The sequence below is a fragment of the Aulonocara sp. 'chitande type north' Nkhata Bay genome, linkage group LG15 (genome assembly GCF_057382095.1).
Source record: "Aulonocara sp. 'chitande type north' Nkhata Bay isolate Kocher_YH1m ecotype deep benthic linkage group LG15, A_spYH_male_GT1.1, whole genome shotgun sequence".
Classification (NCBI taxonomy): domain Eukaryota; kingdom Metazoa; phylum Chordata; class Actinopteri; order Cichliformes; family Cichlidae; genus Aulonocara; species Aulonocara sp. 'chitande type north' Nkhata Bay.
Window position 1 is genome coordinate 21,692,348 of NC_141358.1, and position 12,120 is coordinate 21,704,467.

The 12,120-nt window shown below is 40.9% G+C and overlaps 1 protein-coding gene across 1 annotated transcript; it reads left to right on the forward strand.

Annotated features, from left to right (window-relative positions):
• The first annotated feature begins 6,956 nt into the window (after positions 1–6,956).
• On the forward strand, positions 6,957–11,156 carry gpr31 (G protein-coupled receptor 31). Its single transcript, XM_086264943.1, has 2 exons — positions 6,957–7,786; positions 7,997–11,156. Exons 1-2 carry the CDS (start codon positions 7,250–7,252, stop codon positions 8,459–8,461), a joined length of 1,002 nt encoding a protein of 333 aa, XP_086121069.1. The 5' UTR covers positions 6,957–7,249; the 3' UTR covers positions 8,462–11,156.
• The last annotated feature ends 964 nt before the right edge of the window (positions 11,157–12,120 follow it).

The following is a 12,120-nucleotide window of genomic DNA, read 5'->3' on the forward strand; positions in this document are numbered from 1 at the left end:
TCCATTTGGCCAATTGTGTTTTGTAGGTGTGAGTCTGTGTTAAGAGTTTAGAAAAAGTATCTGAAGTATGGGTAGGCGCTTGTTAGCGATTGAAAAAAACTGTAATGTAGTGTAACAGTGGTCCAGTGTCATGTTGTCCCTGGTGGGGCAGTCTATATGCTGTCTATATTTAGGAAGTTCGTGGTTTAGATTTGCTCTGTTAATCTGCACCCAGGGTCTGGGTGCAGTTCCCCCCTCCAGGGGCGGGGGCACCTAGACCCGGTTTGTAGAGTACGCTTGGGGAGTGTGATCGTGTGTACAGCGTCTCTTTATGTCTGTCTCCACGTTGGTTGAGTGTGGAGTAAGTGCATATGAGAGCATGAGGGTGGGAATGGATGTTTGTATCTGTGTGTGCCTGTATGTCTGTGTCTATATGTCAGGTTGGGTGTCAGGCGCCACCTCTCTGGGGACATCTTAGGCCCTCCAAGGTATGGAGGCCTATCTCCACCCACCACCACTTCCCCTGCCAGTGGCGGACCCCCTCAGACATCGGTGCGTTGGTGGTTCTTTGTGTCCGGGGATGGGCGTCCGGGTACACACCGGCTCACTCCTTGGCGGCCGCTTATCGGGGCCTGGAGCCTGGGGCTCGCTCGGGCCACTTCGGAGGTGGGGTGCCCCCGGCCTCTCGGCCTGGGGCTCGGTCACTCAGGCGCAGCTGGCTGCCGGCGGAGCTCACGGGCGCGTCACTGCAACTCCCCCTGGCTTCTGCTCCGCGGCTGCTGAGTGAGCCCTCATCTGGGACTCTCCTCAGCTCTTTCCGGGACAGTGGCGCAGCTGCCCCTCTGTTGGTCTTCCTTGGTCTCTTGTGTTCTGGGGGCCTCTGGATGTCTGGATCTCCTCCACACCTGCTTCACGCCCTGGAGGACGGGGCTGTGGCCCCCCCACACCCTCTAGCAGATTATTACATGAAGGAACCTTTTAAAAAAACAAAAAACAAGCGCGTCCATGCTCACAGGTGTACACACGGGTGATCACACCCACAAACTACACCCTTTTTGGCTCCTACCTCAAAGCACACTGTGTTCTGTTGATCTTATGTGCTGCACAATAATGTTTAACATTTAGTATTTACTGTCATATTCCCATATATCATTGTGATGTTGTTTATTCTATTACTCTTGTTCTCTTCTGCTTGCTTTCTTTTTTCTTTCTCAGCAGGTGATCCAGGTGATTGATATATGCATTTTTTTTTCTCTGCCCGTTCTGTTGGTTTTTGTCTTTTGCCCTTCTCCCCCGTCCCTCTTCTCAGCTGTTTCTCTTTCCCTCTTTCTTTCTCCCCTTCTTTCCCCCAGTCAAGTCTGTCCCGTATTCAGTAAGTGAAAATAAAATAAACAATAAAAGGTGAATCAAATGGACCATTACGGCAAGGCTGGGATGGTCAATTTGGTAAAGTAAATCCGTTGGGCATCTTTCTTTGCCTTTAGACAACAATTCTGATGGCAAAAGAGCCAAACGGGACAGGCAAAAAAAAAAAAAAGATTTGCTCTGTTAAAATCCCCAAGGACAATTGTAAAGGAATTGGGGGATTTTCTTTCCAGGGTGGTAATCTGGTCAGCCAGCTCGCACAGTGCGTTGTTCGGGTTGGCCTGAGGAGGGATGTAAACTCCAACAAGCATGAAGGAAGAAAACTCCTACGGTGAATAAAGTGGTTTGCAGTTGATGAAAAAAGTTTTCAGGTTTGGGCCGGAGTATTTCTGTAACACTGTGACAGCAGTACACCAACGTTCGTTAATCTAGAAGCAGACTTCACCACCCCTTGTTTTCCCTGAGAGCTCCGTTTTGCGGTCTGCCCGGTGAAGTTGGAAGCCTGGCACATTTGAGACAGCGTCTGGGATTCGTTCATTGAGCCAGGTTTCAGTAAAGCACAGGGCAGCAGAGCGTGCAAAGTCCTTGTTAGCCCGGTTTAAAAGCAGTAATTCCTCCACTTTGTTTGGAAGAGAGCAGAGATTCGCAAGATGAATGGAGGGGAGTGCCGTGCGGAATGCCAACGTGATTTCACCAGTGCACCAGCGCGGGTCCTCCGTCTGCGTCTCCTTCGAGCGCCACAGAGAGCTGCTGTGCCTTGACTAAAATCTCCAAAAAACTTTCCAGGTTTATGAAAAAAGGATAAAAACTATTTTGAGATGACTGTCTGATGTTTAGCAGTTGATCTCTGGAAAAAAAAGGTGATGTGGTCTGAGTGACCAAATGTACGGAATATAAACAAAACGAAGGAAAGTGCAAGAGAGCGCAGTACCAAGGCTGCCATCTGTGGTGCCACTTTGATTCAGACCATGTTGTTTTTAGCAATGTGAGATATGAACTTATTAACAGTCTTGAATTTTTTATTATATTTGGAAAATGTTGTGGTTTGAGGAAAGATAAATAATATTTCAGATTTTAAAACCTCTCTCTGACGACTTCCTGATGAGTCAAGAGTTAAAGCTCACTTTGTGTTCTCCCAGGATCCTGTGATAGAAAATACATGAACAGTCAATTACCAGCAGCTGTTGCTTTGTAATACTTTAAGGCTGACAAAGCTTTGAGGCTTTAGAAGCGACAGCACCTCCAGACATAATATTTTGAGTGTTTAGGGATAAGTTCACCTGCAATCTGCAATCTTTCAAATCTCTATTAAAATCACTGACAGCTACAATTTTATTATACCAAGAGGCTGTTTGCTTGGACTAAATCTTTGCCTGTCACATAAGGATTGCTGTTACCACGCCTACTTACACTAAATTTCAAAGCTGCTATGTTAATTATCTCCAGTCTGACAGGCAGCAACTTGTCCAGCTAAGTACCAACAGCTGAAAACGCACAAAGTAATCATCAGTAGATGAGACTGCAGACTAATGCCAGAATGTAATTTAATCTCAATACTCAATTATTTCAAATAAATACAGAAAACCAATTACAAACAGATGGTCTTTGACAGGTAAAATGAGGATTAGTCATCAGTGGTAATTTCCCAAATGAAAGGAAGTGAACTATCAGCTTCCACATTATTGTCATATTTTTAACTCTTGCACTGAAAAACTAAATTTAATGTGAAAGAACTGTTGAGGTACAGAGATCCTTAATGCAATCGACCATGTAACATCAGTGGTACCAATTCTCCAACCCACACACTGAAGGAGTGAGCAGGGTTCACTGCTCAAAGAATACTAAAATTAGCTTTTCATCAATGCAGGATAGTAAATAATTATTGAAGTATGCCTCAGATATACTGCAGTTTCACAAGGTTCCCCTCTGTTATGCATCAAAAGGCCATACAAGGTGTTTCAAAAGCCAAGCGGGAGAGTTGGTGTTGTGAAACATGTTTCTTTAACCAATGTGAAGCAGTTTGTTAAGCAATGCTGCAGAATAGCTGTCAAATCAATAGTTTGTGGCGTAAAGAATGTACAGGTGTGGTTTCATTCATTTAACCAAGAATTTTACATGCCAATAAAAACTAATAATTGCAGCATTGTTAAAAGCTACTTAAGTGTATAACAATGTTTTTATGTTTATATATATATATATATATGACACCCAGCACGCCCTGCGGGCGGTTTATCCTTCAAGCTCGGGTCCTCTACCAGAGGCCTGGGAGCTTGAGGGTCCTGCGCAGTATCTTAGCTGTTCCCAGGACTGCGCTCTTCTGGACAGAGATCTCCGATGTTATTCCCGGGATCTGCTGGAGCCACTCGCCCAGCTTGGGAGTCACCGCACCTAGTGCTCCGATTACCACGGGGACCACCGTTACCTTCACCCTCCACATCCTCTCGAGCTCTTCTCTGAGCCCTTGGTATTTCTCCAGCTTCTCGTGTTCCTTCTTCCTGATATTGCTGTCATTCGGAACCGCTACATCGATCACTACGGCCGTCTACTGCAACCGTAGTGCTGCATTAACATCATCTAGCAGACCTTCTGAGGGTACTTCACGTAATCTTGGTAACCGGCTACGGGGGATCCAGGTTTCAAGCTTGGCCATGATCCTATTTTTCAGGTCAGTTCCCCTCGCACTCAACGATCCTTCTCCTATCGCACTTGGGGCTATGTACCCAATCTACACAATATTTTCACGGACCGGCCTTTAAGGTGTCGCGGATAAATACAACAAAATAAAATGATACGACCAAGACAAAAAGTATTTTGTAAATATAATAATAAATGCAAATTTACTGTGTTATTGTGTAACTTTATTAGCAGCGTCCTCCTGAAATGCACCAACAACATTGACAGTAACATCCTCCTCTCTGCCCCTTAATGCTCTCTGGACGCTATGGTAATGCATAAATATTTCTTTCAAAATAAGATACACAACTACAACACGGGAAAAGACCCAGGGAAACCAAGTTAACGATAAAAACCTTGGAAACCAGTACCCCGGTACCGCTGCTCTATTGAACTTGACTGCATGCTGAGGTGGCAATTCAGCCATTTGATTCATGTTACAGCAGCTCATGAGTAAATGAAAATGGTGCAATAAAAGTACTTTTAGAAGTAAATTTTTCCAAGCATTAACATTTACTTAAATTTACTGGAGTAGAGTTAGGGGTTGCCACTTCAGCATGCAGGGTTAACTCTGGTTTTACTGTTCTGAAAAAGGCCTTTTTCAGGGAACACAAAATGGTTAACAAATTAAAGCTGTTCTGCAGCAATTGTGGTTGACCAAGCCTTAAAAGCTGGTGCTACTAATTCCTACAGGTGTTTCAAATTGCCTGGATTACTCTGCCTGGATAAAAGTAGTGTTGGAACACACCTTGGTACCATATGTTCGTGAGCACCAGTAGAACAGTATTGTACTGCAGAAAGTAGTGTGATGCTACAAAAATGGTGAGAAAAAGGCAATTAACAATGGAAGAAAGAAAGACCCTCATAACATTAAAAAATTTAGGTATTTCTTCCACAGAAATTGCAAAGAAAGTCAAGGTGTCACTGAGTAGAGTTTCCTTCACAATCAAAAGCACTCAGAAACTGGGGCAAACTGTGACAGGAACAGGTCTGGCAGACCCAAAGCCACAGTTGAATCAGAGGACAGGTTTCTGAGAGTTAACGGCTTACGTGATAGGCGGCTCACAGGACAACCATTTCAAGCACAGCCTTGATAGTGGTCGTGGTAAGCAAGTCTCAGTTTCAACTGTGAGGAGAAGACTTTGAGCTGCAGGTTTGACAGGACGAGTTGCAGCAAGAAAGCCATTGCTAAGATGTCAGAATAAGACAAAGAGGCTTGCCTGGGCCATGAAACACTGTCATTGGACTACTGAAGACTAGAAGAAGGTATTCTGGACCGATGAATCATAATTTGAAATCTTCGGTTCACCACGCAGGATCTTTGAATGCCATCGAGTATCAAAGGGATGGTTCCACAGTGTTGGCATCAACTGTCAAACATGGAGGAAGAAGTTTGATGGTCTGGGGCTGTTTTGCTAAATCCAAGGTCGGTGACTTGTACAGTGTGAGAGGCACCCTGAATCCTACCTTAGTTATGTTGTAATAGGTGTAGGCTGCTGGGGGATTCCCATCATGCACTGAGTATTTCTTCTTTAGTCACCTTTCTCACTATCTATGTGTTAATAGACCTTTCTGCATTGAATCATACTTGCTATTAATCTCTGACTCTCTTCCACAGCTCATCTTTTGTCCTCTCTTCCTTCTCTCACACCAACTGGTTGCAGCAGATGGCCCCGCCCCTCCCTGAGCCTGGTTTTGCCGGAGGTTTCTTCCTGTTAAAAGGAAGTTTTTCCTTCCCACTGTCGCCAAAGTGCTTACTCATAGGGGGTCATATGATTGTTGGGGTTTTCTCAATATATATTATTGTAGGGTTTACCTTACAATATAAAGTACCCTGAGGCGACTGTTGTTGTAATTTGGCGCTGTATAAATAAAATTCAATTGAATTGAATATAATCAAACTAATCAACGTTAGTTAGTTTAAGTACAACGTTACAACTGAATGCTAGTGGACTCAAAAGTGGGCTTGAAAATCTGGAAACAGCAGGTTAACGTCTGACAGGCTACAAATATTGATTAAAAAACATTGATCACGTGGTTTTACAGTATTGCTCTTAATATTTTATAAAAGCAGAAGCATCTACATCTAAGTTCTCTATTGACAGTGTTCTCTCTTTCAAGATACTTTTATCATAAGAACATTATGCCTTAATTTTTTATATGTTTTTAAACAAAAAGAAAAATTAAAGATAGCAAAAGAAAGTTAAAAGACTATTTAAAACTGTCTTTCAGCCAGTCTTGTTAAAATCATGAATAGTATTGTTTTCACAATGACCCTGGAGGGAGAATCTAACTCTTTAGAGATGCTTGGACTTGCTGAAGCAGTGAAGGCATGCAGAGCAAAGTGAGGCCTAAGGCCAATACACCCCCCACCCACCCCCACCCCGTGTTTTTCCCCAAACATCCCCAAGCAGCATTTTTAGCATCTGCATAAGAGGCCTGCACTTTTAAAAGTGATACAAACGCAAAAATCTCTGAGCTGAGATGCTTGACAGCTGTCATTCTAGATAAACTAAGTGACACAGTAAAGGCAAGATGGTTAATTCTTTCTCAAAAGCCTGAAATGTTCCCACAATGTTTCCCCATACCGCTGTCACGCTGTCAAAAGTCAAGCTGGTGCTATCAGTGCTTGTTTTAACTTGGTTACACAGACCTTGTCAGGGCTTAACGAGGCTACACAGAAAGTTTGTTTACATGCCATGATTAAAAAACAAAGGTGCTTTTGCTTCGTAGTTAGATGTTTGAATTGTTTGTATTCTATATTCTATATCTATTTTACAAGTGAGTTTTGGTCTATGTAAGTCCCGTTGGTCTAACAGTGCAATAACAGCTGGTGACTCACCCCCTCATGCAATAAGGAGGAGCTACAAACTGGGGGCAGAGCAGCAGTACAAAAGAGATGCCTACTGTACCTGCACACTGACTTACTTCCAGATTTAACTGGAACTGGTACTGACTTTCGCCTGAAAGGACATAAAGTAGCAATGACTCAAGGACTGAAAGAAGAAACCTAAAGTTTTAAAAAGGACCAAAACTAAAGACACCGAGGAAACCTGTTTGACAGGATTTCTTCTGTTTTGATTGCAGGATGGAACTCGATCTTTGAAGTGATTTCCTCTTCACTTTAGAGACAATGCTTTGCTCTATGCTTCCAGGGTAGAATCTGTTTCTGTTTTCAAGCTTGGAATTAATATTTGCTGACCCCCAGGCAATTTGTTTTTTGACTGCTAAAATGGAAAGCACCAATGGAACTGAACAACCTCTTGAAGACGATGAAGCTGCCGAGATACAAGTGTACAAGTTCTATGCAGCCGCAATAATTGTGATTTTTATCTTGGCTTTGCCTCTGAATGCATCTGTCATCCACCTCTTTATTTTCAAGCTAAGGTTTTGGAAATCCAGCACAAATAATATCTTCCTCTTCAACCTGGTTTTGGCTGACATCCTCCTGCTGATCTGCTTGCCCATAAAGGCCTATACCTTCATCCAGGGAGTTAGAAATAGTAACAATGACGCTGTCTGCAAAGCCATGCTTTTCATGTTGTTTTTAAACCGTGGAGCTAGCATCGCCTTCCTAACAGCGACTTCCATCCATCGGTATTTTCATGTGGTGCACCCTGGTCGAAAAAGTCCCCTAAAAGCGCTTAAGAAGTCTCCACAGATCTCTGTCCTCATCTGGGTGCTGCTTCTGCCTCTCACCATCCCCACCATGCTCAAAAACTTTGACTGCTCTTACAGCCTCATTAAAGAAAATGCTACCGTGATCAAGGTAATGCTTACTTGTTTCATGCCTTATTCTCTCTTACTGTAGACAACACGTGCATAAATTAAGGTCATTGTGTCTTAATACTTATAACAGTTTAATAAGAGTTTAATTTTGTTTTAAATCTAGGAATCCTCCACAGCAGTCATGCAAAGTGATTTTTAAACAGAGGTTAGACTGCTGACATTCCCTTTTATTTTTATCCCCCTATCTAAGGATGTGGTGGATGGCATCAGAGAGACTGTAATCTTTACTCAGATCCTGATCCCGTTTGTCATCCTGCTCTACTGCACTGTGCGCATCGTCAACCGACTCAGGAAAAAAACAGTCGGGGATAGGACCAAGCTGAAGAGAGCGGTATTTCTGGTCACTGCTGTCATGGTGCTCTTTTCATTCTGTTTCCTCCCCTGCACCATAGCCAGGATGGTTCTGCTTACCATTCGGGTCAAAGATATGCCTGATTACATCGAGCACAAAGCTGTAGTGGCCTTTGATGGCCTCGTGGTCCTCTCCTACATAGACTGTCTGCTCGACCCACTTGTCTACTGCTTCTCTAGCACCAAGTTCAAAGCACTTTATCTATCCAATTACTTCCCATTTTTAGTAAAAGAAACTCCACAGGTCAGCTCAACAGGAAAGTCAAACAGAACTACAAATGCTACTGTCATTTCATGTTTATGAAAACAAAGAAGGGAGAGTTCCCATACAGAGTGTGGTTTCACTCTATAGTAGCCGCAGGTTGAAAAAAATGGTTCAATGGTTAAAATGTGTTATGAGGACAAGGCATATATATATTTGAATTCCTACTTTCTTAAGATTTTCAAATATACAGAAGTAAAAAATGAAAAAATATATTAGTTTATCAGCCCTATGGATATAGCACAGGGGTCAAAGTTTGAAATTTCTCTAAGAGAATGCCTCCCAGCCAAAGTATGCACATCTGTTCTTCTGTCAAATTATACCAACACAGCTTTTATCTAAGCCACAACAGTGAAACAAGTTTTTGTTTTTCACACCATCTGTTAGATAACATTTAGGGGATCCTCAGTCTGCAGGTGATTAATACGTCATTTTAAAAGTACATACAGGGAAATTATCATGACATGATCATTTCCAGCTCATAACAGTTCAATATAATAATTATTTTTTATATTCATATTTATTTTGTCTTATACTGGGCCATGTAGCAGACATTCAGGTTATCCACAGTCAGAAGTAAGTCTCGCTCTCAGTCATGTGTCTTCTGATTGGCTTCACATCATCAAATGGTGGAATGGGAAGGATCTACACAATTTTAGGCAGGTGGCTTTAACATTGTGGCTGGTCGGTACTGAACTGTTTGTGATGTGTGAATAGAGATATGTATATATATTCATCCTGAGATTATTTCTAGTAAATGGATTACGGTATGTTGGGAACACCTTGATGATACCACCTTGAAAGCTCTGCTCACAAAGTGCCACGCCCACAAACGACTCTTACAATGTAAAACGTGAGTCATACACTCAACCTGAACTAATCTTCACCCTGACTTAGTCCCAGAAATCCCAGCATTTCTATATAAGTCACATGGGTGAAATTACTCACCTTAATGACACCATCAGTAGATGTAGCGTGCCGAGTGAGGGTATGTCTGGTGTAACTGTCTGTCAGTAAATAGACACCTCCCTGATTTAAGTAGTCAATAAGCTGGAATCTGGTGAGTCTATGCTCCCTGCTTTCATCTACAATTTAAATCGTCTGTGGGTTAACAATGAGTCACTGCAAGGTACAAACACTTATGCACTTATTTGGAATAGCAGTATTTGTTATAGTTCTTTGTCGTAAGAAAATAATGAATAACTACAAGTGTAATAACTGAGTTAAATAATTCTTTTGAGTTATGGGTAAAAAACAAACTGAGGACATTGATACATAAGCTAAGGCAAAAATGTAAATAATAAGGAGACAGAGTTAGAAGCAATAAATATTAGCACCCTGCAGTGATTACTTTGTTTACTTGTCTGAAAGTTGTGTAAATGTGACATTTTGAAAATATTATTTGTTTATCTGTGACCCTAATGAATTCAGCTGCAAAGTCAATATGCTTCATTCTTGTGTTACCATATCATTCAATCTGCATTTTACATTTAAAAAGTACATTTAGAAATCCACACTAAAAAAATGGCCTTTTGATGGATGACTACACACTCTGGACATAAAGAAAAGAGAGTAAAAGAGTAGGAGGGAGTCCTTACCTTCCTTGAAAGGAATCTTTGCAGAGTCCTTATTATTTATTTCTGGCCTTTTGAACCAGATGGTTAAAAAACATTATTACCACCCTGCTAGCTTTCCTTTTGGGGCTGCCAATATTTGGGTTTTTTGGTATGCAGGAAAAAACATCAACATAATTCTCCCCATCAGCACAAATATGAATACAACCGTGCCTTTTTTGTGGATAAGAATTACATTATATTATTCAGACTTAAATCACTTCACAAAAAGTGACACTTATTGTTTTCTTAGAAATTCCGAATGTTTTCATACCCTAGATATATTGTAGCAGTAAATTAAGTTGTGAAAAAGACTAACACAAGTTGGCATTTTATATTTTTGTTTGCATGAGGCATTTTGTAAATATTTTGTGTATTTTTACTTCTGCACCAACATGTTAATCTTCATTTTCTGCTGATGGCACATCAGAAATTTTGGTGTACATGTATATGTGGATATATGTTAATATATTTGCATACAACAGCTAATTAAATTAACAAAAAGAAAACATTTCCATGATGTTCAGATGTGGGTGAAAACACATTCAGGCCAAAATACAGCTCCTCTATGGGGTTATGAGTGAATGTCACTGTTGTGACAAGTGGCTCTATTAATTAATTAATGAGGTAAAAAGTGTCAAAAAATTGCTGGTTCCACTCTTAACGGAGAGCTAAAAGCCTTTCAGTGTATATTTGTGACTGAAAATGATGGCACGGATGGAAAACTTCTGGAAGGCTTTAGGAACCACAAAAGACGACTGTAATGTATCTAATGGTGAACTTTAAACTCAATCTGCCAAAATGATTCATAATTATTACCATTAAAACTTTTTCTTGGCCGTTTTGTCTCTTCTTGCACAAATACGTTTGAATTTAGACTCAAGAAAAGAAGAGAGACAGATCAAGGGTTGCTGGGATACAAGCAGTCAAACATGTGGTTATGGCGTGTTGACACATGTAAAAAGACCAGTTCTGACAAGTTTTGGCAGACATCAAATTAGAACACATTACGTAGCTTTTACTGACAGAGATGACACTGGGATTTCTAAAGAATGTGAGACCATGTAAAGAAATAAGATAAGAAGAGACTGTATCTGAGGGAAAAACATGACATTGAGATTTTAGACAGAAAAGGGAGAAATATGCCATTTACTGTTTACTGTATATAACTACATACATTAATATTTTTTCAAATATAAATTTTGTTTTAAAAAAATAGTTAATTTTTTCCTTTCATGTGACATGAAAACACTTTTTTTTATTTTTGCGGCCAACATGTTGTCAAACTAATGACTGAGAGGGAAAAGAAGTTGTCTCATTTTAACTGTTAGCAGTAGTTTGCACACCACGGCAGGTACTCCTAAATGTAAGTAGCCTCTCAGTAGGTCAGTGCACTCAGCTTAGCCACAAAAAATGCTCGTTATTGATTCATGGAACATGATTAAAATCTAACCCAACAAGGTTTCTTCCCAGTCCCAAAATCTACTGAAAGAAGCTCGACCCACAGTGACATCGTTCAACATCCCACACAAGCCACAGAATTGCTGCCAACGCCTTGGTGCCAAAGAACAGAGAAAACCCTCTGGGATCCCACATGCATGTCCATACCCAGATCTGTTACAGTTGTTTTGGCAGTAGGATAGGGACCTAAAAAGTGTCAGGCTGCTGGTATTAACATTGTGTTTGATTTATAATTTAGATGTTGCCTGGTTAAGTAATACTGTTTGTTGCATTATCTGTACTCTATGAGATTTATAAAACTAAATCTTTTTTTTTTTTTTAAATTAGCTTAAAATACAGACAGACTGAGATGTAGGAATCATTGCACAGCATAGATAATTCACAAGCAGACAGTCAACCGGTGGCTATGTTAGCAGCAGGCCTCTGGGTCCGGGCTTGTCCAAATATTTCTCTGTGCTCCTTTAACCGCAGTTTGTTACAGCTGTTTTGGATTCTTGTACACATGCTCTTCGAAGTTATTTAGTTTATGTCTTGATGTAAGATGTTTACTTTGTTACGCCTCATTTTATTTTGGCAGTCTTTTGTTCCCTGTGTTTTGCATTTAGTTTTACTTCATTTATCTTGTTA

Bases quoted from the DNA above. Each gene is read 5' to 3' on its own strand.
- gpr31 (XM_086264943.1), top strand. From the start codon at position 7,250: ATGGAAAGCACCAATGGAACTGAACAACCTCTTGAAGACGATGAAGCT. The intron at 7,787-7,996 runs GTAATGCTTACT...CCCCTATCTAAG, and splicing joins AAAATGCTACCGTGATCAAG to GATGTGGTGGATGGCATCAG.